The sequence below is a fragment of the Pan paniscus genome, chromosome 10 (genome assembly GCF_029289425.2).
Source record: "Pan paniscus chromosome 10, NHGRI_mPanPan1-v2.0_pri, whole genome shotgun sequence".
NCBI lineage: Eukaryota > Metazoa > Chordata > Mammalia > Primates > Hominidae > Pan > Pan paniscus.
The window spans coordinates 45,297,507-45,325,282 of record NC_073259.2 but is presented as its reverse complement, the minus strand read 5'-3'; the positions used below and the strand labels follow the sequence as shown (position 1 = coordinate 45,325,282).

At 49.7% G+C, this 27,776-nt stretch overlaps 1 protein-coding gene across 1 annotated transcript; it reads right to left on the bottom strand.

Annotated features, from left to right (window-relative positions):
* Window positions 1-19: 19 nt before the first annotated feature.
* RND1 (Rho family GTPase 1) lies at window positions 20-8,903 on the bottom strand. Its single transcript, XM_003825811.6, has 5 exons — window positions 8,664-8,903; window positions 7,795-7,882; window positions 5,041-5,150; window positions 4,029-4,163; window positions 20-1,298 (listed from the first exon to the last, which is right to left on the bottom strand). Exons 1-5 carry the CDS (start codon window positions 8,781-8,783, stop codon window positions 1,053-1,055), a joined length of 699 nt encoding a protein of 232 aa, XP_003825859.1. The 5' UTR covers window positions 8,784-8,903; the 3' UTR covers window positions 20-1,052.
* Window positions 8,904-27,776: the final 18,873 nt, after the last annotated feature.

Sequence of the window (27,776 nt, the reverse complement as noted above, 5' to 3'; positions counted from 1 at the left end):
GTGGCTCATGCCTGTAATCCCAGCTGTTAGGGAGGCAGAGATGTGAGGATAGCTTGAGCCCAGGAGTTTGAGACCTGCCTGAGCAATATAGCGAGACCCTGTTCTCCACAAAAAGGAAAAAAAAAAAAAGACCAAAAAAAAAAAAAAAATACCAATTGTAACAACTAAAGAAAACAGAAAAAAATACGGAGCCAAATTCTTTATATGTATTATATTTTTCATTAATAAATAGGTTTTCTTCATTAAACACAGAACATATAACAGATTGAAACACTCCCCCCCTCCCCCCAATTCCAAAGACAAGAGTCTATAAAACAAATGCCAGCTGTACTACCCTAAGGGCAGAAAAAGTCTGGTGACCCCCACCCAGCCCTGCCCCTGCAGCACCACCACCCCCACACTCTGCAAGAGAAGGGGGTCTGGGGCTTCTCCCTTGGACCCTGGGGACTTAGGTGAGAAGCATGTGAATGTATGATGTCACCTCTCCATGAAGCATGGGCTATGCAAAGATGAGGTTTCCTTCTCATTGGCTCTGACCAGCTCCTGCACTTCTGATTGCAGTTACGAAGCACCTGGGCTAAGCCCCCAAGGGAGCTGCCGCTCCGCTTCCCCACTCTCCGTTGCTGCCTCCTTAGAGGGGAAGGGAAGGGCTCAGGGACCCCTCCCATCCCCTGACCTGCATGGAAACGCTGTGTGGAAGAGGCATGAAGCTGAAGGTGAGGCTGCTGTAGGCCCCCAAGCCCATGAGGCCAGCATGCCCCCCGTCCCCCACAGCTTTCCTTCCTCTGGAGCGGGGGGGGGGGGGCACTGGGGTAGTCGCCCCCTCCACAATCTAGTGCCTGGCTTGGGGTATGATGGTTCTCTCTCAGCGTCAGGTCCTCATGCCGGGCCTGGCTCCTTCCTCGCCCCATTCCTGTCTCCTTCCAAGCCCTCACCGTGGCCATCTGAAAAACTCATGTCCAGTGTCCTAAATTGTCTCATCCTCCCTCTCCCCGTGCCTCTGCACCCCAAGGGAGGAAGTAGGGGGTTGTCTCCCCCCTCCAATTTCCACTTCACATAATGGAACAGCTTTTGGCCTTTTCCTTCTTGAAGGTAGAAGAGATGAGTTCAGAGCGACTGGGGAGGTGGAGCAGTCGTTTGGAGAGGCTTCGGACAGGGCTCTTCTGGGGCAGTGGGCTAGGCTTGTTCAGACACAGCATGGATGCCGTCCGAAAGATGCTGTGGATGCTCTTTTCTGAGGTGAAAGCTGAGCCTTCCAGGTAGATTTCTGCACCCAGCTGCTTTGCTATTGCACAACCCTGCAGGAGGGGGTGAGGGCATTAATGCAGTGGGCCAAAATGGCTCTGGGACGCTGCCTCTGTGCATCACTCCCCAGGGCCACTCCAGAGGGGACCCAGCTGCCAGTCTCCAAACACCACCCTCTGCAGATTATTCGATTATCTTTTCTTTTTTTTTTTTTTTTTGGCATACACCCTGTCTGATGATGCCTCTTTTTCTTAAGACGATGCCTGACTGCACATTATAAATCATCTGGAATACTCTTAAAACTATATTGATGCCAAACTAAATTAGAATTTCTGGGGATAGCTGGGGCAGTAGCTAGTGCCTCTAATCCCAGCTACTCAGGAGGCTGTGATGGGAGGATCACTTGAGGAGGCCAGGAGTTCAAGACCAGCCTAAGTGGCCGGGCGCGGTGGCTTACACCCATAATCCCAGCACTTTGGAATTACAAAAATAAATCTCAAAAATAAAGATAATAAAATAATAATAAACACTTTTAAAAAATGTTTAAAAATTCACTGGAAGTGGGCACACAACTATAGTCTCAAATACTAGAGAGGATCCCTTGAGCCCAGGAGTTCTGCACTGTAGTGAGCTAGGATCACACCACTGCACTTCATTCTGGGTGACAGAGTAAGACCCTGTCTCTGGGAAAAAAAAAAAAAAAAAAGGAAAAGGAAAAAAAAATTCTGGGTATAGAGCCAAGGCATTAGTATTCTTCTTTTTCTTTCTTTTTTTTTTTTTTTGAAACAGTCTCGCTCTGTTGCCCAGGCTGGAGTGCAGCGGCACGATCTCAGCTCACTGCAAGCTCCGCCTCCCGGGTTCACACCATTCTCCTGCCTCAGCCTCCCGAGTAGCTGGGACTACAGGCACCCGCCAACACACCTGGCTAATTTTTTGTATTTTTAGTAGAGATGGTGTTTCACCATGTTAGCCAGGATGGTCTTGATCTCCTGACCTTGTGATCCGCCCGCCTCAGCCTCCCAAAGTGCTGGGATTACAGGCGTGAGCCACCGCGCCTGGCCGGTATTAGTATTCTTAAGAGCTCCCCAGGTCAGGTGCAGTGGAGGCCAAGGCAGGTGGATCACCTGAGGTCAGGAGTTCAAGACCAGCCTGGCCAACATGGTGAAACCCCATCTCTACTAAAAATAGCAAAAATTAGCTGGGCGTGTTGGCGGGCACCTGTAATCCCAGCTACTCAGGAGGCTGAGGCAGGAGAATCTCTTGAACCCGGGAGGCAGAGGTTGCAGTGAGCTGAGATCGCACCACTGCACTCCAGCCTGGGTGACAAGAGCGAAACTCAGTCCCCCAACCCTATGCTCTCATGCACATAAGAAATTATCCAGGGGTCTTATAAAAAATGCAGATTCCAGGCGAGGTGTGGTGACTCACAACTGTAATCCCAGCACTTTGGGAGGCCAAGGTAGGAGAATCACTTGATGTCAGGAGTTCAAGAACAACCTGGGAAACATACTGAGACCTTGTCTCTACAAAAACTGTTAAAAGATTAGCTAGGCGTGGGGCCCATACCTATAGTCCCAGCTACTAGGGAGACAGGAGGGAGGATCACTTGAGTCCGGGAGGTCAAGGCTGCATAAACAACTATTGTGCCACTGCACTCCAACCTAGGCAGATCACACTTTTTTTTCTTGAAATAGAGTCTCACTCTGTTGCCCAGGGATTACAGGTGTGCACCCCCATACCTGGCTAATTTTTTGTATTTTTTGTAGAGACGAGGTTTCACCACGTTGGCCAGGCTGGTCTTGAACTCCTGACCTGAAGTGATCCACCTGCCTCCGTCTCCCAAAGTGCTGGGATTACAGGCATGAGCCACCACACCTGGCCTTTTTTTTTTTTTTTTTTTTTTCTTGAGATAGAGTCTCTCACTCTGTCGCCCAAGTGGGAGTGCAGTGGCACGATCTCAGCTAACTGCAACCTCCATCTCCCAGGTTCAAGCGATTCTCCTGCCTCAGCCTCCTGAGTAGCTGGGATTACGGGTGCATGCCACCACACCCAGCTACTTTTGATATTTTTAGTAGAGACAGAGTTTTGCCATGTTGGCCAGGCTAGTCCTGAATTCCTGAGCTCAAGTGATCCATCGGCCTTGGCCTCTCAAGTGCTGGGATTACAGGCGTGAGCCACCGTACCCAGTGCCCCTCCTCCTTTTCTTTTTTTTTGAGACAGGGTCTCACTCTGTCACTCAGGCTGGAGTGCAGTGGCATGATCACAGCTCCTTGCAGCCTCAACCTCCTGGGCTCAAGCGGTCCTCCCACCTCAGCATCCTGAGTAGCTATGACTACAGGCACTCACCACCACACCCAGCTATTTTTTTTTGGTAGAGACAGTCTTGGTTTGTTGCCCAGGCTTATCTCAAACTCCTGGGCTCAAGCTATCCTCCTACCTCAGCCTCCCAAAGTTCTGGAATTACAGGCATGAGCCACCTTGCACCTGGCCTCTTTTTTTGTGTGTGTGAAATTCTAACAAACACCTCTAATGATTCTAACGCAGGTGGTCAGAATACAATCTTAGAAATGTGGGCACACACAGGAATAACTCACCTGCTAACTGACAGCATACATCTGGGTAAGCAGGTGCCCACCACCTCTCTCCAGGTGACTCATTTGCTAATTATAACAGCAATTCTCTCTTGCCATAGTGGAAGAATTTGAGCCAGGGCCATATTTCAAGCTGTCTGCCTCTAGCCTTCCTCACTCCACCCCACGACATGCACTTGCACGCGCACACACCTGCTCATAGGAGATGGGCGCCTGCTTCTGGTGGGACAGCTCCATCAGAGTACTCAGGTCTGTTCGCAGGTCTGTCTTGCAGCCAATGAGCAAAACGCGGGTGCTAGGACAATAATCTAGGATTTCTGTCCTCCACTGAGGGGTGGAGCAGGAAGAAGGGTAGGAGAAGGAGGAAGGAAGGAGAGTTAGTGGCAGACAGATACCAGGAGAAGCTTGGCTGGCAACGTCACACACATCACCTCACTCATCACCAGCCCAGTCCTCCCTCTGAGTCACAGCATCACCGTTGCACTAATTACATCATTTTCCTGCCCATGAGGCCTTTGGGGCCCCCAGAGTGCTGACCCAGGAGCCTGTTCCCCCAGTCTATGGCTCAGTCACCAGAGAGGGCACAAGGGCAATTCTCCTCCCACTCTCTGCCAACCATACAGGCATGGATCTGCCCCCTCACCCCAAAGGGCCTCACAAGTCCAGAATGCCAGGGGGAAGCCAACCAGTCCCTTCTCAAGGGAAGAACATGATCCCAGCATCTTCTATACTATGCTAGATACACAAGGTTTCCTAGGACTCCTCAGCATTGGTGGATCTGCCCAGACCTAAGCATTTCATACCAGCAGCTCAGCTCAGACCTGCCTGGCTTGCCCATTCTCAGTGGGACTGGGATCAGGGTCTATAGAAGCTGCCTCCAAAAGGTCCCATGCCTGATCCTCATACCGTATCACCTAAAGGTTCTCTGACTCTCCGTCCTCTGCTTCCTGAGTCTTCAATACCACCCTCCCTTGCGGGGCCTCTGGCAAGGCAACATGGGATAACAAAAAGGGCGGGAGGCAGCGGGGTAAGGAGACCCAAGTTCCAGTCCCAGAGCTGTAGCTAATGGTGTGGCCTTGGGCAAATCTCTTCCTTCCCTGGCTTCCGTTTCTTGATGTTATACGAGAGGGCATTCATGACAAGGTCCCGATTCCTTCTTGGTCCTCATGCTGAGTTAGAGATTAGAGAGTTGATCTAGTCTTACCTTCTTGAGTGCGCTGTCCACTGTCTCTGGACGGCTGATGTCAAAACATAGTAATACTGCATCCGAGTCGCTGTAGCAGAGTGGACGGACATTATCATAGTAGGGAGATCCTGGTGTAGGCCAGAAAGAGCTGATGGTGAGCCATGGTGTTTTCCTTCCCCAGTAGGCCTAAGCCCTAAAGCCCTGGGAATACCATCCTCGATCCCTGAGGATCCACCCATCTCCCAGGGGGAATGTACTGCGGCAGGAAGCTTGGGACCTGACTGTCTGCCAGAAGGTCATGAAAGAATATCATCCCCCTTAGTCCAGAAAAAGGGAAAGAAGACAAAATAAAGTGGGTGGAGTATAATATGGCCCTGTTTGGGTCTCCTACAGCAGGCTTAATTGGAGATCTACTAGTTTTCTGAGTCCCAGAAGATGCTTCCAGCCCTGCAGAGAGACAGCACTTATTTCAGGGCTTCTCTCTTCTAGAGCCTGCCTGCTGCCCAACTTCACTCCCTTCTGCTCCAGGGTCTCCCCAGTGAAGAGAAAAACCTCCTTGTTACATAACCTGCCTGCTGCTTTTCCATGGGGTCAGAACTTTAGGAGGCTAGCAGGGGAGGGAGAGAATCAAGGGTTCAGTGCCCCACTTCTCCACCCACCCAGATTGGCTTACACTGAAAAGGGCAAAAGGAAAGCTGTACCTCCTGATCCCCCCACATCTCAGGAAGGCAGTCTCAAAGACAGCAGCACCGATGGCTGGGGATTTAGAGGCTAGAGCAAGAGTCCTTCGTTGGGAGGGAAATAGGCAATGCAGACCCAGGTGGTCCCATATGGGAGAATGCTAGGAGCTGAGCCTGCCCCCTCCACCCTGGGGAAGGAGCAGTAGCGGATTTGGAACCCAGACAATCCGTGCTCAGAATAGCAAGCAGCCCCTCTCCCTGCACCGCAATCGCCATGGAAACTGGGGGGAATCCAAGCTGGTGGGGGGATGTTGGTCATTAAAAAAAGGAATACAGGGGAGTTGGGATAGCTGCCTGCTCCTTTAGCAAGCCTCCTCCATCCCTTTCTGAGGTGGGGTCTTACCACTGCAGCACTGAGGAGCGGAAGCACTGCAGCACTGGGGAAGGGGGAGGGGAGGAGGCCTCCATTTTGGCTCCAAGCAATCCCCCTCCCCTAAGACTAGCAAGTAAATAATGGGAACAGGGTCAACCCTGACTCCAACATTGGGAAACCCTATCCCACACAGCATGGCCACTTCCTCCTTCCTTATGGGAACCTAATCTGAAAGAGGGAGTTTGAGAATAACTGACAGCCTTTATCCTTTCGGAAATTGGGGGTGGGGGTGTGACACAGGGAACAGAGACCACACTTGCTGATTTTCCATGATCTGGTTTGGGATTTGAGGGCTGCATTCTGACTGTCAAAGGAGGGAGGAGGTGGGGGGAGGGCGTTTGGGCGGTGGTAGTGAAAAAAGATGAGCTGCAGTAAGATTCTGGGAAGATTGGAAGGTGGGAGGGTACAGCAGATGAAAAACCAAAAATTATACATCATGCCATCAAGCTGCATTCTAGCCCAATCTTGCCAGCATAGCACAGCCCAGGAGAACCAGAACCCTGCCTCCCAAGCCCTGAAACTGCAACAGGGAAAAGCATACCAGATTGGGGAATTTTTGTTTGGGGAGGAAAGGCTCATTGTCTGTCTAACCATTCCCTAGCCCCAATCTTTTCAGACCTCAGAATTAGAGCATGGGAACAACGGCTGTTGAAGGAGCAGGACAGCATATTTATTATATGTAGCAGGAAACACCTAGTGATTTACGGTCCCTTTTTAAACTCAGCCTGAATATGCATTTTTGGGGAGGGGTGGATTTTATTTTCTTTCTCTTATTCCCGGCTTTTACTCCTTAATTATGACTCTGAGCCAGTCTATTGAAAAAGGTCTGGGGTAAAGAGATAATGGGAAGGGGTCAGAATCAAGGCAAAGGATAGCCTAGCACTAAGGGCTTGGGGCTGAGAGGCTGGAAAAACATTGTTTCTACATTCTAGAGAGACAGGGCATATTCTACCTCACCCCAGTAGAGGGAAAACAGTCAGAGCCAACCTCCCCTCTGCCCTGCCGGCCACTATTCACAACTGACTATGCCCTATATTAAGCCATCTCCCCCAACTTCCAAAACATCGATGATGCATTGCTTCATCCCCGAGCTGCAGCGGTGTGACGAGCGGGGCTGAGCTGCGGCAGGAGGACAGCAGTGGCCCAAGATGGAATGCAGGAGACAAAACTGAGTCTGAGCAACCTTTCCCCAAAGCAGACTTGTCTCCCCGCCCCAACCACGCTGCCTCCAGCAGCACTGCCTCCTGCCTCTTATTTGGCTTTGCTCTGGGGAAGTAAAAGGTGTGTGTGTGTGTGTGCGCGCGCGTGTGTGTGCATGTGTGTATGCGCGCATGTTGGGTGGTAGGGAATGGAAATGGAGAAGTCCTGTTTTACTGCCCACCCCCAGGACTATTCATGGGTCCCTTCACCTCACCATCCCAGCCCTCTAAAGGGTGGAACCAGACCCAGGGAAGAGAGTGGCTCCTGGGGTTCACCCACTCTGCACCCTTGGACCATGCAACTGAGTCCACCAACTGTCAGCCCTCCCCACAACTAATGAGTCTTCAGATCCTCTTTTTTCACTTCTCCCCACCAAAGGGGAAAACAATTTCTAAAAGACAGCAGCTACACAGCAGACCAGTGGGGGTGGGAAAGGGGTATTTGGAGCCGAATTCTTACCTGAGGTATCCCAGAGACTAAGCTCCACCCTCTGTTCCTCTGTCTCCAAACAGGCTGTGTAATTTTCGAACACGGTGGGCACATAGGTCTGTGAAAAGAGAGGAAACATTCACCCCAGGCACCCCTACCCTCAGATCCCCTGGTTAGTGCTGGCTACACACGCACTCACCAGAGAGACAGTAAAGTCACAGGAGACAAGAAACCAGAGGAGATGCCTGGGGCAGGAGGGAAGGGACTGTGGAGGACCAGGCACTTTGCTCTGCAGCAGTGAGAAATGTGAATGACACCCCCCCACACCCCCACACCAGGGGTAAGCCCCCCATATCCTAGGCGATCAGGGACACACACACACACACACAGATTCCTCCCATCCCCAGATTTGTGTTTCCCAATTTGAGAGAGCCACAGGCCAAAGCCAATCCTAGCTCATCTCCTCTCAAACCCCTCCCGGCCAGGTGAACAGAGGGGCTGCAGAAGCCTGCCTGGAGGCACAGGCATAGAGCCTTTGAGGAGCAGGTGAGCGGATAGGCAGGGATTACGTCAAGAAGAAACCCCAGACTCTCAAATGCCTCCAGTGCCCTCACCTGAGAGCAGACTCCAGGGACGCAGGAAGGTGGAGGGGATCTGATGGGGCCTCTGGGTGAAGAGGTGAGGAGGAGCCAGCGGGGCGGCAGAAGTGGAACAGGTCTCAGGGGAAGCTAAGGCAGGGCAGTCCTCCAGCCAAAAAGCAGCTGAGGATGGTAAAGCCTCAGAAAGCGGCTGAGGATGGGCTGGGGCTGGGGGAGCCACGTCTCCTGGGCAGGTGGAAATCTACCCCAAGGCGGGCAGGCAGGGAGAAAAGCCGGCCAGCGGGCGGGCGGGCAGCTCACCTCCGGATAGCAATCCTTCGCTAACACTTGCAACATCGCGGTCTTCCCACACTGCACGTCCCCGACCAGAACGAGCTTACATCTGGCCACGACTGGCTGGGGGGCCCGTCTCTCCTTCATGGTTGCAGTGTCCGCGGGACTTGAACTTCGATTCAGAAGGGAGGGTTGCGCCAGGTGCGTCTCAGCACACCAATCCAGCCAGATTCCCTGCCTCCCTCCAACTGAGGAGGAGGCCGGCACAGCCGCCTTTTATTTTTCTGGCTGAGCCAATCACAAGAGGAGGCGGACTCTGTTACGCCCAATCCCTGAGGTGGGATTCCCTCCAGCAGCCAATGGATCTGAGGATCTGAGTCAGCGCCCCCTTCCTCCCTTCTCTTTCTCTTAAAGCTGCACCGTTGTTTCCCCCTGAAAGGGGATTCCCAGGTTGTTTTGCATTTGTATTAGGAAGTGGAAAGGGTACTGGAAGCAAAATGAAATGATCTGGAGTGTCTACCAATAAGTGTCAGAAAAACAAACTAGCTATGGAAGCAGGAAGTGAGGTCAGGCTGGAGTTGCAGGGACTGTCCTGGGTGGGTTACAAGAGCAGGACCTGCTTAGACTATAGACAGGTGTGTGTGTGTGTGTGTGTTTTGGAGAAGTAGGGGATGGGGGAGGTGGCCCAGAACTTCTCTGACATTTTTTTTCTTTTTTTTCCTTACATCTTTTGTTTTAAATAGAGACAGGGGTCTCACCATGTTATCCAGGCTGGTCTTGAACTTCTGGGCTCAAGCAATCCGCCTGTCTCAGCCTCCCAAAGTGCTGGGACTACAGACATGAGCCACAGCGCCTGGCCTGATGTCTGACTTTTTTGTTTTTTCTAATTCCCATCCAAACCAGTTCTTACTTCCCTTTATTTCCCCTCCCAATATCAGCTCCTGCTGTAACTCATTTATTTATTTATTTATTTATTTATTTATTTATTTATTTATTTATTTATTTATTTTGAGACAGAGTTTCGCTCTTGTTGCCCAGGCTGGAGTGCAATGGCATGATCTCAGCTCACTGCAACCTCCATCTCCCGGATTCAAGCGATTCTCCTGCCTCAGCCTCCCGAGTAGCTGGGATTACAGGCATGCACCACCATGCCCAGCTAATGTTGTATTTGTAGTAGAGACGGGGTTTCTCCATGTTGGTCAGGCTGGTCTCGAACTCCCGACCTCAGGCGATCCGCCCGCCTTGGCCTCCCAAAGTGCTGGGATTATAGGCGTCAGCCACCATGCCCGGCCTGTGCCCCTTTTAAAGCCTTCTCTTCTTCAAGAATCACCTTCACCACCAAAGACAGAGAGAGAGAAAGAGAGAAAGAGAAAACTTTCTAGAGTCATCCATAAAAAAAACACACAGCACCTGACCCAGTGATGGGCAGAGAGAAATGAGGGACTCTGGCAAGTGGGGGTGGGAGAGAGGAAGAAGACAAAGCAAACACAGTCACTGTTTGGCCAGACAGCCTCTCACCCATGCCTAGCAGAAGCTGCTTAGGGGTGTTTGTTCTGCGGCCTAGGCTCAGCTTCCTGGATGAATCAGGCACAGGTCCAGTTCCATGTTAACGCCCACTGAAACTGACGCACTAACGTGTGTCACCTGGTTAAAGTCCAGACTGGGCCCAGGATTTTGGGATTAGAAGCTGGAGGACAATCTAAGGTTGAGATGAACTACATAAATTTTTTTTTTTTTTTTTTGAGATGGAGTCTCACTCTGTTACCCGGGCTGGAGTGCAGTGGCTTGATCTCAGTTCACTGCAACCTCTGCCTCCCGGGTTCAAGCAATTCTCCTGTCTCAGCCTCCCGAGTAGCTGAGACTACAGGCGCACGTCACCATGCCTGGCTAATTTTTGTATTTTCAGTAGAGACAGGGTTTCACCATATTGGTCAGGCTGGTCTCGAACTCCTGACCTTAAGTGATCCACCCACATCAGCCTCCCAAAGTGCTGGGATTACAGGCGTGAGCCACCGCGCCCAGCCGAGCTTCATAACTTCTTAACAGCCCTGACTGATGGGGCCCCTGTATTTTGGGGAGCCTCTGCTAGACAGAACTATGGGCTGTCCACAGCTTAAATAAACCACTGATTGTCCAGGAATCAAGACCGTACAAATAAGGGCTCCTGGAGATTTGTGATTGAAGGAAGACCAACTTTGGGCAAAATTGAGAGTAGTCCCTTTCCCTTGTCAAGCCCAGTGTCTCCTGGGCCTTGTTTCATCTGAGCTTTACTTTTTTTTTTTTTTATACAGAGTCTTGCTCTTTCACCCAGGCTGGAATGCAGTGGCGCAATCTCGGCTCACTGCAAACTCTGCCCCCCCGGATTCAATCGATTCTCCTACCTCAGCCTCCCGAGTAGCTGGGATTACAGGTGCCTGCCACCACACCCAGCTAATTTTTGTATTTTGAGTGGAGATGGGGTTTCACCATGTTGGCCAGGCTGGTCGTAAACTCCTAACCTTAGGTGATCCACCTGCCTCAGCCTCCCAAAGTGCTGGGGTTACAGGCGTGAGCCACTGTGCCCCAATCTGAGCTTTACTCTTAATTCACAGTTGTTGCTGCCCCACCCAGGGATAGTTTCCCTGTGATAAAGGATGCTTGAAAGCCTTTCACAGACCCAAAGGGACAGATCTCTAAGAGTGAGATTTCTAGTGCCCACCACAGGCAGTAGGAGAGTGGATGTTGTTTTGAGAATACAGCCTAACCAGTGTTCCTCCAGTCAAACCTCGTGGCTCTGGGGCCAAGGCCTATACCTGCTCTCCACCCATGTCCTAAGCTCCATTCACTTCCAGGGATGGGGAATGGCCTGAGGGAAACTTCCGGGTGGAAAGGCCAGGTGTTACCATTAGCTGGCTGCCATCTCTCCCAGGCTTTCTGAAGGTTTCTGCCCTTTATCTCCCCTCATCCTCCACCCTCAAATAATGTTCTGTGGATAGAATTTGTCCTCTTCTTGCCCTTTTGCAGCAGCCTGACAGCCTCTGTGAGCTGTCTATAAGTGGGGTTTGGGAGAGTTCCAGGAACAGCTGTAAGATCATAGACTGCCTCAATCTGGAGTCCTTTCCCTCAGCCTGACCTTCTCCTTTTGTATCCTCCTGTCCCCTACCTTCAGTCTCATCTGGGCTTAGTTCTGGAAGCATCAGTAGAGTTCCTATGCATCCTCCTTTTTTTTTTTTTTTTTTTCCGAGACAGAGTCTTGCTCTGTTGCTCAGGCTGGAGTGCAGTGGCACAATCTCCGCTGACTGCAACCTCCATCTCCTGGGTTCAAGCGATTCTCCTGCCTCAGCCTCCCGAGTAGCTGGAATTACAGGCACGTGCCACAACGCCCAGCTAATTTTTGTATTCTTAGCAGAGACGGCGTTTCCCCATGTTGGCCAGGCTGGTCTCAAATTCTTGACCTTGTGATCTGCCTGCCTCGGCCTCCCAAAGTGCTGGGATTACAGGCATGAGCCACCGTACCCAGTCCCCCATACATCCTCCTAACCCTTAACTGAGTTCCCTCCAATCACAACCCCACAGGTGTTAGCCTTCTCTCCATGTTCTCTACCAGCCTCCCCCTACACACACCATTCATCCACCACTCCAAATAAACTTTCAGAATAAGTAAAAATTGTTCCTGCTAAGCAAACAGCTTCTTCTGGCTTCTAAGATTGCCATTCCTGAGCTCCTCCAAGACAGAAATTCTGAGAGCTGGTGCCAACACTGATTCTTCCCTGGGTGGCTGCATTTCAGGGTCAAGTAGCAGAAGGCCCGAGCCATTATACAGAGCAGCCTCCACCATGGCTGAGGCCCAAGATGTGTCTCCAAAGATATTTTGTGGGTCATATGTTTATGAGTTTTGGTGGAAAGGGTGTTATGTGTGTGAAAGCGTGTGTGTTAGATCAGTGGGCAGGGAGGTAACAGGAAAAGGATGGAACTGAAGTTCAGCAGGTCTAGGCCTTGGACCTCGCTCTGCCTTTAACAAGCTGTGTGCCTTTGGGTAAGTTACTTCCCTCTCTGGGTGCCTATTTCCTTAAATGCAATGTGAGGGATTTAACTAGAGAAGAAGTTTTTAGATGTTATTTAGTTTATTTATTTATTTATTTATTTTTTTGAGATAGAGTTTTGCTTTTGTTGCCCAGGCTGGAGTGCAATGGCACGATCTTGGCTCACCACAAACTCGCCCTCCCGGGTTCAAGTGATTCTCCTGTCTCAGCCTCCCGAGTAGCTGGGATTACAGGCATGTGCCATCACACCCAGCTAATTTTTGTATTTGTAGTAGAGACGGGGTTCCTCCATGTTGGTCAGGCTGGTCTGGAACTCGTGACCTCAGGTGATCCACCCACCTTGGCCTCCCAAAATGCTGGGATAACAGGCATGAGCCAGCGCGGTTGGCCTAGATGTTATTATTATTATTATTATTTTAGCACTTAGAGTCTCTCCTCCAAATTTGTTTAAACCTCTTTTAAATAACTTTATTTCAAACTCCATAGCCAAGACCAGGTGTTGTGGCTCACGCCTATAATCCCAGGATTTGGGGAGGCTGAGGTGGGAGGATCACTTGAGCCCAGGAGTTCAAAACCAGCTTGGGCAATAGAGTGAGACCCCATCTCTACAAAAAAAATTTTAAAATCAAATAAAAGTCTGTAGCCAGATTAATACATTAAAGTGGCTCTTCTGGGCCAGGCGCAGTGGCTCACACCTGTAATCCCAGCACTTTGGGAGGCCAAGGTGGGTAGATCATTTGAGGTCAGGAGTTCGAGACCAGCCTGGCCAACATGGTGAAACCTCATCTCTACTAAAAATACAAAAATTAGCCAGGCTGGTGGTGGGTGCCTGTAATCCCAGCTACTCAGGAGGGTGAGGCAGGAAAATAGCTTGAACCTCGGGAGGCAGAGGTTGCAGTGAGCTAAAATTGCGCCACTGCACTCCAGCCTGGGCGACCAAGGGAGATGCTGTCTCAAAAAAAAAAACAAACAAACAAGCAAACAAACGAAAAAAGGAAAGGTGGCTCTTCCCTATCAAGATCAGAAAAATTTAAAACAAGGTTATAGTTGAAAACATTATGCCAAGGTGGAAGAAGCCAACCACAAAAGACCATATAGACTATGTCCATTTATATGAAATGTCCAGAATAGGCAAATCCGAAAAGACAGAAAGTAGGCTAATAGTTGCCTGGGTCTGTGGGGTTGAGGAGGAAATGGGGAGTGACTGAAAACCATCGAATTGTATAGTTCAAACTGGTGAATTTAGGGTAGACACAGTGGTTCATGCCTGTAATCCAACACTTTGGGAGGCCAAGGCAGGCAGATTGCTGGAGCTCAGAAGTTCAAGACCAGCCTGGGCAACATGGTGAAACTCTGTATCTACAAAAAATACAAAAATTAGCTGGGCGTGTTGGCCTGTGCCGGTGGTCCCAGCTACTCCGAAGGCTAAGGAGGGAGGATTGCTTGAGCCTGGGGAGGTTGAGGCTGCAGTGAGCTGTGATCATGTCACCTCACTCCAGCCTGGGCAACTGAGTGAGACCCTGTCTCAAAATAAAATTTTAAAAGTAAAATAAAATAAAATAAAATAAAATAAAACTACTGGTCTGGATAATACCCTCTAGCACAAATATGTGTGTGTATACCACATGCTCAAAGTTCAGGGCTGCCCTATCTTTTTTGGTTCTGATTACTCTGATAAGTTCCCTATCTGGGACAGTGGCATAATATACAAAGATGTTCAGGGTTGTAACAAATTAAAATTCATGCTGACTTGTACTAGACAGTACACAAGCCCCATATTTTCTCTGCCCTAGGGATTCTTTGCAAAGAACCCCCAGGCACGCTGCCACCTGCATCTCCCAGAACAAGGCCCATTATCCCCTTCCCTTCATATGACACAGGTGCTCCACTCCTCAGTCCTAAGCAATAACTTGGGATCTCAGGGGTCTCTGGTCCCTGGAACCTGGGAACACCTGACCTTTTGACTGCTGATCTTTTGACTGAGCACTCTAAGACACAGTCCTGCCTTGGGGGAGTTTACAGCTAAGCAGGGAGATAAGAAAGAAGCCGGCCAGGAGCAGTGGCTCACGCCTATAATCCCAGCACTTTGGGAGGCAGAGGCAGGTGGATCACTTGAGGTTAGGAGTTCAAGACCAGCCTGGCCAACATGGTGAAACCCCTGTCTCTACTAAAATACAAAAATTAGCCGGGCGTGGTGGCGCATGCCTGTAGTCTCAGCTACTGGAAGGCTGAAGCAGGAGAATCACTTGAAGCCAAGAGGCAGAGGTTGCAGTGAGCCAAGATCATGCCACTGCACTCCAGCCTGGGCAATAGAGTGAGACTCCCTCTCAAAAAAAAAAAAGAAAAAAGAAAGAAAGAAAAATCTGCTAATTTTTTTTTTTGAGACGGAGTTTCACTTTTGTTGCCCAGGCTGGAGTGCAATGGCATGATCTTAGCTCACTGCAACCTTCGCCTCCCGGGTTCAAGTGATTCTCCTGCCTCAGCCTCCTGAGTAGCTGGGATTACAGGCATGTGCCACCACACCCAGCTAATTTTGTATTTTTAGTAGAGACGGGGTTTCTCCTTGTTGGTCAGGCTGGTCTCAAACTCCCGACCTCAGGTGATCCGCCCGCCTTGGCCTCCCAAAGTACTGGGATTACAGGCATGAGCCACCATGACCGGCTAAAATATCTGTAAAAGCACTTCAAAGCCTGGGCGCGGTGGCTCACATCTGTAATCCCAGCACTTTGGGAGGCCGAGGCAGGCAGATCACCTGAGGTCGGGAGTTGGAGACCAGCCTGATCAACATGGTGAAACCCCGTCTCCACTAAAAACAAAAAATTAGCCAGGCGTGGTGACAATTGCCTGTAATCCCAGCTACTCGGGAGGCTGAGGCAGGAGAATCACTTGAACCTGGGAGGCAGAGGTTGCAGTGAGCCAAAATCATGCCATTGCACTCTAGCCTGGGTGACAGAGCGAGACTCCATCTCAAAAAAAACAAAAAACAAAACAAAAACTGGGTCTCAATTCGTCGCCCAGCCTAGAGTGATGCAGTGGCGAGATCATAGCTTACTACAGCCTTGAACCCTGGGGCTCAAGTGATCCTCCCGCCTCAGCCTCCCAAAGTGCTGTGATTAGAGGTGGGAGCCATTGTGCCTGGCAGACTAATTTCAATAAGAACACATGCCATGGTGGAACTGTGGCACATCCAATAAATGAGTGTTAGAAAGGACTTAGGATCTGAGCTTACATTTGGTGATTTGGGGAAGAGGTCAAGGAAGTGAGGCTTTTCTCAGGATTGGATGCTGGTCAGAAAGTGAGGTATCCAGGAGGCAGAGGCTGCAATAAGCTGAGATCGTGCCACTGCACTGTAGCCTGGGTAACAGAGCGAGACTCCATCTCAAAAAAAAAAAAAAAAGAAAGAAAAGAAAAGAAAAGAAAAAGAAAGTGGAGTATCAATAAATCTTCTGTCCTGTGCAAGGTGGGAGGAATGAAGCAAGGCTAAGTGTGATTGGTAAAGAAGCAGCATTGGCTCATGTTAGCTTGGATGCATGGATGGTTGGTTATTCTTGTGGTTTGGACAATGTTGTTTCTGTCTTTGTTCAGATATGATTACTGAGAGATCTTGTTTCTGTCTGGATCTCTCGAGGTCGGTCACAGCATTGCCTTGCCTAATGTTGGTATTCTGTGAAATGCTTACGAGAAAACCAAAGCATTGCTGACTGCCAGGCAAGTTCCTGGCTGCCGGGAGCTGCTTTCTCCTTCTCAGCTCCTCTTCTGCTCCTCTTCCTGGGAGCTGAGCATTGTTACATAAGTGGTGAGAGAGCTAAAGGAAAAACAAAAAGAAGGAGAATTTTCCAGTAAAACTTTCTGGAAAAAGTAGCACCGAGCTATGAGGCAAAGCAAGAATAGGATGCTGAGAGGTGGGCCAGAGGGAATGTTCTAGGAGAATGGGATGGCTTGGAAGCAGGAGAAGGAGGCCCATGGAAGAGGACCAGTGCATGTGTGTGTATGCATGTGTGAATAGGAGGAGAAAAAACAAAACAAAACAAGCCACCTGAGCTGGACTAAGAATGAGGAGGGAGGCTGGGCGCGGTGGCTCACGCCTGTATTCCCAGCACTTTGCGAGGCTGAGGTGGGCGGATCACCTGAGGTCAGGAGTTTAAGACCAGCCTGGCCAACATGGAAAAACCCTGTCTCTACTAAAAATACAAAAATTAGCCGGGCATGGTGTGTGTGCCTGTAATCCCAGCTGCTCGGGAGGCTGAGGCAGGAGAATCCCTTGAATCCAGGAGGCAGAGTTTGCAGTGAGCTGAGATTGCACCACTGCACTCCAGACTGGGCGACAGAGTGAGACTCTGTCCCAAAAAAAAAAAAAGAAGAAGAAGAAGAAGAAAAGAAGAAGAAGAATGAGGAGGGAAGACTGGAGCCTTCTCAAACTAAAAAAAAATTAGGAGGAAGGTATGGAGGTGGCCGAGGATGGGGCCAGAGTGAAAATAGAGGAAGGGGCCAGGTACAGTGTCTCACGCCTGTAATCCCAACACTTTTGGAGGCCAAGGCAGGAGGATTGCTTGAGCCCAGGAGTTGGAAACCAGCCTGATCAACCTGGTAAGACCCATCTCTACAAAATTAAAAAATGAAAAACTAGCCGGGCACAGTGGTGCACGCACCTGTAGTCCCAGCTACTCAGGAGGCTGAGGTGGGAGGATCACTTGGGCCCAGGAGGTCAAGGCTGCAGTGAGCTGTGATGGAGCCACTGCACTCCAACCTGGGTGACAGAGCAAGACCCTGTCTCAAAAAATAAAATTAAATTAAACAACAACAACAAAAACAGAAGAAGGCAGTGAAGATAGTGGTGGTGAAGAAGCCTGTGTTCCATCTGGTTCTGGCTGAGTTGGGGGTAGGGAATGGAAGCACAGAGAGGAGCAGAGGGCAGCTGAAGGGAGCTCAGAGTAGCCACACTTGGAGTCAGGAGACTGGAGACCACACATGCAGGCCTTCCTGCCTTCTCTTGCCACTACCCCAGGGCTTGGCCAAGACTAAGGTGAACACTTGCTGGGTGAGTGGGAGAGAGTAATTCCGAGGCAGGAAAGGACCTCAGGAGCACAGGAGTGAGTTGGGAAATGATGTGGACCCTGAGCCAGGCCTACTTCCTCTTCGGTTCCCACCTCCTCATCCTCCCAGGTAGCAGCAATTCCCTCAGCCTGTTTTACCCTCTTTTTTTTTTTTTTTTCCTTCAGACAGTCTCGCTGTGTCGCCCAGGCTGGAGTGCAATGGCACAATCTTGGCTCACTGCAACCTCCACCTCCTGGGTTCAAGCGATTCTCCTGTCTCAGCCTCCCCAGTAGCTGGGATTACAGGCAGGTGCCACCACACCCAGCTAATTTTTGTATTTTTAGTAGAGATGGGTTTTCACCACGTTGGCCAGACTGGTTTTGAACTCCTGACCTCAGGTGATCTGCCTGCCTTGGCCTCCCAAAGTGCTGGGATTACAAGCGTGAGCCACGGTGCTCGGCCTGTTTTACCCTCTTTTGATCCTCCTCCTTCTCACTCCCTGTGACAGCCTCCCTGGGGATGCTCTTGCATCTACTCTCCTGGGCCCCTCTGGGAGGTCTTTCTGGATCTGGCAAAGGTGGACATAAGTCTAACCCTCCCCTGCCCATCCCTGGATTTCTCGCCTGCAAAAGCGAGGTAAACCAGCTATGGTAGGAAAATGGCTATAAGGAGATTTAGTTTCTCTATTTCTAAATGGCTAGGTTAAAAACAAACACAAGAGGCTGGGCGCGGTGGCTCATGCCTGTAATCCCAGCTAAACCCCTACTAAAAATAAAAAATTAGCTGGGCATGGTGGCACGTGCCTGTTATCCCAGCTACTCCGGAGGCTGAGGCAGGAGAATCACTTGTACCTGGGGCGTCAGCGCAAGACTCTGTCTCAAACAAACAAACAAACAAAGCACAAGAAACTACATAGATAACGTTCATCCTCTGCTTAAAGTCTTCCTGTGGCATCAAGTCCACTTTTTTTTTGAGACAGTCTCACTCTGTCACCTAGGCTGGAGTGCAGTGGCTTGATTACGGCTCACCTCCACCTGCACCTCGGGAGGTGCAGCCTCCACCTCCCGAGCTCAAACAATCCTCCCACCTCAGCTTCCCAAGCAGCTGGGACCACAGGCATGCACCAGCACACCTGGCTAATTTTTGTATTTTTTGTACAGATGGGGTTTTGCTATGTTTCCTAGGCTAGTCTCAAACTCCTGGGCTCAAGGGATCTCCCACCTTGGCCTCCCAAAGTGCTGGGATTACAGGCCTAAACCACTTTGCCTGGCTTTTTTTTTTTTTTTTTTCAATTGAGTCAGGGTCTCACTCTGCCATCCAGGCTTGAGTGCAGTGGTACGATCATGGCTCACTGAAGCCTCAACCTCCTGGGTTCAATCAATCTGCCTATCTCAGCCTTCTGAGTAGCTGGGACTAAAGGCATGAGCCACCATGACTGGCTAATTTTTTTATGTATTTTTTGTAGAGACAGGGGTCTCCCTATGTTGCCCAGACTGATCTTGAACTCCTGGGCTCAAGCAATCTGCCCACCTCAGCCACCAAAAGTGCTGGGATTACAAGCGTGAGCCACCGAGCCCAGCCATCAAGTCCATTTTGAATAAAATCCAACTTCTTATCCTGGTTCCTAGAGCCATACATGACTTATGCTTGCCCCCTGGCTGACCTCATCTCCTGCAGTTCTCCTCTCTCCAGCCATATTGAACTTTTTAAAATTCCTCCAATAATGGCTTTAAAACTTTTCTGTTCACAAGTCACAGTCAGAAATATATGTTATATCACAGTCCAAAACATACACTCATGCTATATTTAGAGATATAGATATATCAATATATATCACACTATATATATCTCTGCATGCATATATGTATATGTCTCCTAAAGTTTCCTCAAACATTTACCTTTACAATGCATTCTGATATTTTCTTTTCTACTTCTTTTTCTTTTTCTTTTTTTTTTTTTTTAAGACGGAGTCTCATTCTGTCACCAGGCTGGAGTGCAGTGGCTCACTGCAACCTCCGCCTCCCGGGTTCAAGTGATTCTCCTGCCTCAGCCTCCCAAGTAGCTGGGACTATAGGAGTGCGCCACCACGCCCAGCTAAATTTTTTATTTTTAGTAGAGACGGGGTTTCACCATGTTGGCTAGGATGGTCTCGATCTCCTGACCTTGTGATCTGCCCGCCTCGGCCTCCCAAAGTGCTGGGATTACAGGTGTGAGCCACTGTGCCTGGCTACTTCATTTTTTGAATGCTTGTCAGGACTCACTACATTGATTTCACCATCCACTGTGCTCACACACCAAGCTTATACTCAGGGCCTTTTCACTGGCTGTTCCCTCTACCAACAATGCCCTTCCCCCTGACTGCCCGCATTGGCACCTTTTCATCCTTTACATCTCAGGTTAAGTGTCTCCTGTCCAGAGAAGTCACCTAGCCTGAAGTAGCCACCTGATCCTTCTCTTTCATGTTCTCAGTATGGCCTTTATCACTCTGATATTTTTCTAGTTTATGTCTTTTGTTGACCTATTTTTTTGTTGATCGTCTTTCTCCCTCACTATGATAAGGTGGACTCTGTAGGTGCAGTGACCTTCTCACTTTGGTATCATACCTAGAACAGTGCCTGGGAACAGCAGGTACTCAGTATTATTAGTAGACTGTGGGAATGGGCCTAGTCAAGACTCTTGCTCTCTTTGGGCCTTGGCATTCTCCTCTACACAGCGTGAGGTCGGAGCCACTCCCCAAGAGCCCCTCCAGCTCTATCAACCCAGTTTTCCAAGAAGCACCAGAGGATGTGCTCCAGAAACCCAGCGCTGGGCCAGTGGGTGGGACAGAGATGGCCAAGCAATCAACTGAAGCCAGATACTGAGATGGGGCCTTGCTTCCAGGCTGCTGAAGGCCAAGGATATAAACCCAGGCACAAAACAAAGAATGGAAAGGCAGAACTGGGGCCAGCCAGACATCAGGAAGACAACCGTGTTGATGTACTTCCCGTGTGCTAAATGCTCTGCCTGCATCGTGTCATTCAATGCTTGGTCCTCTGAGGGTGGAAGAGGTGGTACCAAACATCATGATGCATGCTGGCTCCGGAGTCAGCCAGATCAGATTCAAAACCTGACTACAACACTTGCAGAGGCAGCACAGGTGGAGAATGCAGGCTCGGGCCACAATGCCTGGGTTTAAATCCTGGCCCTGCCAGTTACTACTTATACGACTTTGTATGACTTTGAGTAAATCACTCAACCTCACACTGTGCTTTTTTTTTTGAGACAGAGTCTCACCCTGTTGCCCAGGCTGGAGTGCAATGGTGCAATCTCGGCTCACTGCAACCTCCGTCTCCTGGGTTCAAGCTATTCTCCTGCCTTGGCCTCCCGAGTAGCTGGGATTACAGGCTCACGCCACCACGCTCAGCTAATTTTTTGTATCTTTAGTAGAAATGGGGTTTCACCAAGTTGGCCAGGCTGGTCTCAAATTCCTGACCTCGTGATCCACCCACCTTGGCCTCCCAAAGTGCTGGGATTACAGGCGTGAGCCACCACGCCCGGCCCTCACTGTGCTTTCTTATGTCTTTTTTCTTTTTTTCTTTTCTTTTCTTTTATTTTTGAGATGGAGTCTCACTCACTCTGTTGCCCAGGCTGGAGTGCAGTGGCACGATCTCAGCTCACTGCAACCTCCACCTTCCAGGTTCGAGCAATTCTTGTGTTTCAGGGTCCCAAGTAGCTGGGACTACAGGTGTGTGCTACCACGCCTGGCTAATTTTTGTATTTTTAGTAGAGATGGGGTTTTGCCATGTTGGCCAGACTAGCCTTGAACTCCTGACCTCAAGTGATCTGCCCACCTCAGCCACCCAGAGTGCTGGGATTACAGGCGTGAACCACAGCACCCAGCGTTAGCTTTCTTGTCTTAATGGGGGTATATTCATTGCATTAACTCATGCTCTTTCCAGCACATCTCTGGAAAGCTTTCCTGGGGATTAGGAATGCTAAACAAACTTGGAATCTCCTATTGGCTTCCATCCTACCTGACCCTGTGGGCTGCTGGCCTCTGAATACAGTTTGCCGGCTGGAAGGCTCAAAGCTGAGGTCTGAGTCCAGGGTTCAGCACTTAACTAACCTGTGACCTTAGATAAGCCACAACCTCTGGGAGCCTCAGTTTTCTCACAAGCACTTAGGATTTTCTGTGCCAGGGTTTTATCCACAGCTGGAAAGTTCTGACAGCCAGCCTCAGTCTCCCCTACCTCAACACTTTCTCTTCCCTGAAGGAGAGAAAACAGAATTGCCACAGAGAGCCCTAAACTCTGTTATCATCAAGAATCTTGGCCAGGAGTGGTGGCTTGGCCAAGATTCTTAATTCCAACACTTTGGGAGGCAGAGGCGGGTGGATGGCTCAAGCCCAGGAGTTTGTGACCAGCCTGGACAACATAGGGAGACCTTGTCTCTACAAAAAATAAAATAATTAGCCAGGCATGGTGGTAAGCACCTGTGGTCCCAGTTACTCAGGAGGCTGAGGCAGGGGGATCACTTGAGCCCAGGAGGTTGAGGGTGCAGTGAGCCGTGATGGCACCATTGTACTCCAGCCTGGGTGACAGAGTGAGACCCTGTCTTGAAAAAAAATCTACTGGGCTTGGTGGCTCATGCTTGTAATCTCAGCACTTTGGGAGGCTGAGGTGAGTGGATCACCTGAGGGTAGGAGTTCAAAACCAGCCTGGCCAACATGGTGAAACCCCGTCTCTACTCTCTACTAAAAATACAAAAATTAGCCAGACGTGGTGGCAGGTGCCTGTAATCCCAGCTACTTGGGAGGCTGAGACAGGAGAATCACTTGAACTGGGGAGGTGGAGGTTGCAGAGAGCCAAGATCGCGCCATTGCACCCCAGCCTGGGAGACAAGAGTGAAACTCCATCTCCAAAAAAATAAAAAATATTTTTTCCTCTTCCAACTTTCTCCAGGTGGAATAATTAAAATCCTTTTTTTTTTTTTTTTTTTTGAGACGGAGTTTCACTCTTGTTGCCCAGGCTGAAGTGCAGCGGTACAATCTCGGCTCAGGTTCAAGTGATTCTCCTCCCTCAGCCTCCCAAGTAGCTGGAATTACAGGTGTTCGCCACCATGCCCAGCTAATTTTTGTATTTTTAGTAGAGATGGGGTTTCACCATGTTGTCCAGGCTGGTCTTGAACTCCTGACTTCAGGTGATCCTCCCACCTCGGCCTCCCAAAGTGCTGGGATTACAGGTGTGAGCCACTGCGCCCAGGCAAAAAATCCCTCTCTTGCCCTCACAAATCTAATTCTCAGTCCTTTCCCACATCTCTCCTTTGCCACCTCCCTGTATCACCTGTGTCTTCTGACACTGACAACACCAAGTCCAACTTCAAACCCCTTTGGCTGGGGTTGGAACTGAATTGAGCAAACGGGCTGAGAAATAACCCTGTGTCCCTTAGACCTCTCAGATCCAGGGAATCAATGGCTCCATTCCTGAGGTCTTTGCCACCTGGAAGGCACTGTGCTAAGTGCTGTTGGGGCTCAGAAACCAATATCCCAAAAAACAGTGTTTTGTCACGCTCAACTGAAGAAGCCGCCAGGTCTCTCTGACCCTCTCCCCACCCACCGTCTCCCAAAGTGAGCTTCCTTTATCTGCCTAAGATCCAGACCCACCAAAAGGAACCACTGTTTTTTCTTCCCCTCTCTGTAAGAACAGGAACCTAAGTAACCACACCTGAACAGATCCTTTTGCAAGATAATGCACAGGATAGTTTCTGTTCCCCGGATGTATTCCTTCTCCCTAGAAATCTCCTCAACAGAATTCCTCTTCTCCGGCTTCCATCCTCTGTTTTGCCAGGATGGGATACAAGCTCCTGAATCCCACCAGGGAGTGGGCAATCACCGTGATTCTCCTCATGTACATGTGTTAAATACATTTGTATGCTTTTCCTCCAATTAATCTGCCTTTTGTGATTTGATTTTTCAGCGAACCCTTAGAGGAAGAAGGGAAAAGTTTCTCGTGGCCCCTACAGTGCCCTCCTTGCATGATCTCATATAAACCTTTCTGCAACTCTACTAAATATAATACTATTGTATTAATGATGAAACCTAAACATAATTGGTGGGGTACAGGGTTCTAGGTTCATCTGACTCTGTTAGGGAAACAGCATAGGAGAACCAGGGTGACACCATTTTAAAATCAACTCCATATTAAAACTAGCCAGGCATGGACCGGGCGCGGTGGCTCACGCCTGTAATCCCAGCACCTTAGGAAGTCCACTGGGGCAGATCACATGAGGTCAGAGGTTAGAGACCAACCTGGCCAACACGGTGAAACCTCGTCTCTACAAAAATACAAATATGAGCAGGGCGTGGTGGCAGGCGCCTGTAATCCCAGCTACTTGGGAAGCTGAGGCAGGAGAATCAGTTGAACCCAGGAAGTGGAGGCTGCAGTGTGCTGAAATCATGCCACTTACTGCACTCCAGCCTGGGTGACAGAACGAGACCCTGTCTCAATAAATAAATAAATAAAAATAAAACTAGCAAGGCACATTCCTTGCCAGTCACAACCCATGGTCATAAGATGTTTATGGCTAAGGAAGCAGCTTAATAATGCCTGCAAGGACAAACTCTATCACAACAGAATGTCTAGATACGCTGAGACTGGATAACAATTATGCTTGTAAGATAGTCATGGTTATGCTTTTATGTACTTATGCCCTAAAAAAGTAACAATAATAAGGATAGTTTTCTTTAAATCAACAGAATAACACAATTTGCCATGCTATCAGCCCACCCATATGTAGACATAGCTTAGTTTTTACATAGATAAGGCCCATATATAAGAAGAGCTGGCTGGGCATGATGCCTCATGCCTGTAATCCCAGCACTTTGGGAGGCTGAGGCAGGCGGATCACTTGAGGTCAGGGATTCGAGACCAGCCTGGCCAACATGGTGAAACCCCATCTCTACTAAAAATACAAAAAGAATTAGCTGGGCGCGGTGGTGCACACTTGTAATCCCAGCTACGTGGGAGGTTGAGGCAGGAGAATCACTTGAACCTGGGAGGCGGAGGTTGCAGTGAGCAGAGATCATGCCACTGCACTCAGCCTGGGTGACAAGAGTGAAACTCAGTCTCAAAAAAAAAAAAAAAAGAAGAAGAGTCGGCACATTCCTCCTCTTATTGCTTTCTAAGGATGCCCTACTCTGTAACTGAGTAGCTTTCAATCAACTATCTCTTCTCACTGCGCCCTGTGGCTTGCCTTGAATTCCTTCCTGCACGAGATCCAAGAATCCTCTCTTGGGGTTTGGATGAGGACCCGTTTTTCTGGCAACAACTTCACAGCTCGTTTGAATCAGGGTGCTACTGCAGTGGGACAAGCCAGAACCGCAGGGATAGACTTGCCTTTTCTGAAACAAGGGGAAAATGTCACCGTGGGAAAGGAGGAGGGATTTCTAGAAGGGAAACAAGATGAAAAGGATAAGGAATCCAGAGACTCAGAATTGTGTCACAATCTGCATATATCAGTCCAGCCTGGGTGGGAATATACTCAGTACTGAGGGGACAGGAGAGACAGAGAGATGGGAGGAGGGTGGGATAAGTCTGGGAATTCTCAACAGAAGGTAAGGATGTGTGCTGGGGGGTGGGAGTCTGGGAACAGGAGACAGGGTTGAAGAAAGGTCAGGGGAAGAAGTGGTCCCACCCCCATGCCTGCAGAGAACCGAAAGATCGGGAAGGTGCTAGCGTGTGAAATGTGTTTATTTTTTCCAAAGGCTAAAAATACAGTGAAAAGGAAACACACACACAAACTAACCTAACCAGAAATGGGGAAAAGTGGTCACGGCGACGGCTGAGAAATCTGAGACAAGAATTTCAGGAACTGGGATAACTCAGTGACCTGAGCTCGGAAATTCCACCCCATGACGAGTCTCTGGAGAGCGACTGCTTCCCATCAGCGTCTGGAGCACTTTCCAGCAGCCTGAGGTGGAGCAGAGAGGGAATAAGAGAAGGAGCCAGGAGGAGGTGAATGCCCCCTATTGAGAGGGCAGACCTGTTACCTTCAGGGAATGTGGGTATAGGATGGATAAGGCGAGGACCCTCTATTTAGCCCACTCTCAGAGTAATCATAACTGTCTTAACAACAACCTCTTACTGAGATGCCAACAGTCTTGTGAAGTAGTATCATCCCCACTTTATAGATGAAGACACAGAGACACAGAGAGGTTAGACAATTTGACTGAGGTCTCACAGCCGGCAAATGGCAGTGCTAGGAACCTTTCTGAGATCACAGAGCCATTTCCTGGGGATCTAATGAAAGCTATGTACCCAGTACCTAGGAAAAAGCCTTATAATGAACTTATACATATTACATTCAATTTCAGGGAGTTCAAAGAGCCCTGAAGCCCATTCCACGGCAAAGAAATTGGACCGTATGCCAGTGTTGAATGATCTCCCACCCTTATCCCTGACCCCACAGTCCAGTAAACAAAGCGACAGTGCATATGGGGGAGGGGTGGCTTACAGCAATTGCACACCATCCCTTCCTTGAAACCTCTACTGGCCTGGGACCTGGGTTTTGCCCTAGCTGATCTGAGAGGCCTCCCCAGCCTTTTCTGGCATGAGGTGGTGATCGGGGTGGCAGCTGGGAGGGGGTAGGCTGGGAAAGCCATAACAGACTTTGTGGGGAAGCCGGAATTATGCTATACTGGAGGACAACACTTCTTCCTCACCCCCTCAGGGTATCCTTTTTCGGGTTGAGATTTGGAACTGCCCAGCCTGGAAAATGAAGGCCTCCTCCCTTAATTAAATGCCCAGGGGTTGCTATGGTAACCAGAGCTTCCAAATCCTGGCCAGACAATGGGGAGAGGAGCTGTCTCCAGCCTAGACGAGTGAAGCTTCAGGGGCCTTGCTAGGGACAGGAATGGGGCCAGAGGGTGAGAAAAAAGGGGGTGCCAAATGAGAAGATCAGCCTCCTCTCTCCCTGGAGCTGTGGGAATGGGCCTGTCAGAGCCAAGGGGTCTGAGACAGGGGCAACCCTCCTGGAAAGGGGAGGCGATGGGGGCGGGTAGCTGGAGCCAGGCACTGCCCAGAACTGAACACCTCCTTTGTTCCCAGAGGAGAAAGCCAGCCAAGTTGGTAAACAAAGGGAAGAGGCCAGAGGGCAGACAGCTAAGTGATAAGGCCTGGGACCGCAGAGAGCTGAGTAATGGAGCCCCAGAGACGAGGGGAATCTCCATGGTCCCACTAACAAGCAGGACACGTGGCAGGCCTGCATACCTTGCCACACTGACACACACAGTCACAGTGATCACACAGGACACACAGGTGTTCCTACAGAAACACTGATCTTTGAGGACACTCGGATCCCCTGCTCCTTTGTCCCCGGCCTCTCCTCCGGAGCCCATTAGTCTCCCTCCTTTGGAATGTTTATGGAAGGCAGAGGGCAGTCCTCTCTTTCATGAGCGTGGGCTCCCACAGGTGGGAGAGCTGCACGCAGGGTTCAGGGACGTCAGGTCATGGATCCTGTTACTTCACTTTGAGAGGAGAGACCCTCGTTTGGAAAACATCACAACACAGATCATTCACTTACGTGCCAGGTACTGTGCTGAATGCAATACAGTCTCTAGCTTAATGCCCCCTACAACTCTGTGAGGTAAAAAATGACTGTCCTCTTTTACTAGAGAGAAGAATCTGAGGGGAACTTAGGTAAATCAGGCACGCACTCACAGCCGGTAAGTGGAAGAGCTGGGATTAAACCCAGGTTTGTCTGAATCTTCCCATTTTTCCTACATTTGCTTCAAAAACTTCTTGGAAACTTCTGAGCGAGCCCACTCTGTTCTCTCCCTTCCCTCTCCCACTCGGTGTTACCTAAATACTTCTCTAGAAGCAGTTCCCAATTTGCAAGCTGGTTATTTAAAGGGTTTATATATAACTTGGTTGTTTGGAACCCAAACACATTTTTCCCAGAGACAAAATGTTAAATGGGCCGGGCGCGGTGGCTCACGCCTGTAATCCCAGCACTTTGGGAGGTCAAGGTGGACGGATCACAAGGTCAGGAGTTCGAGACCAGCCTGGCCAACATGGTGAAACCCCGTCTGTACTAAAAACACAAAAAA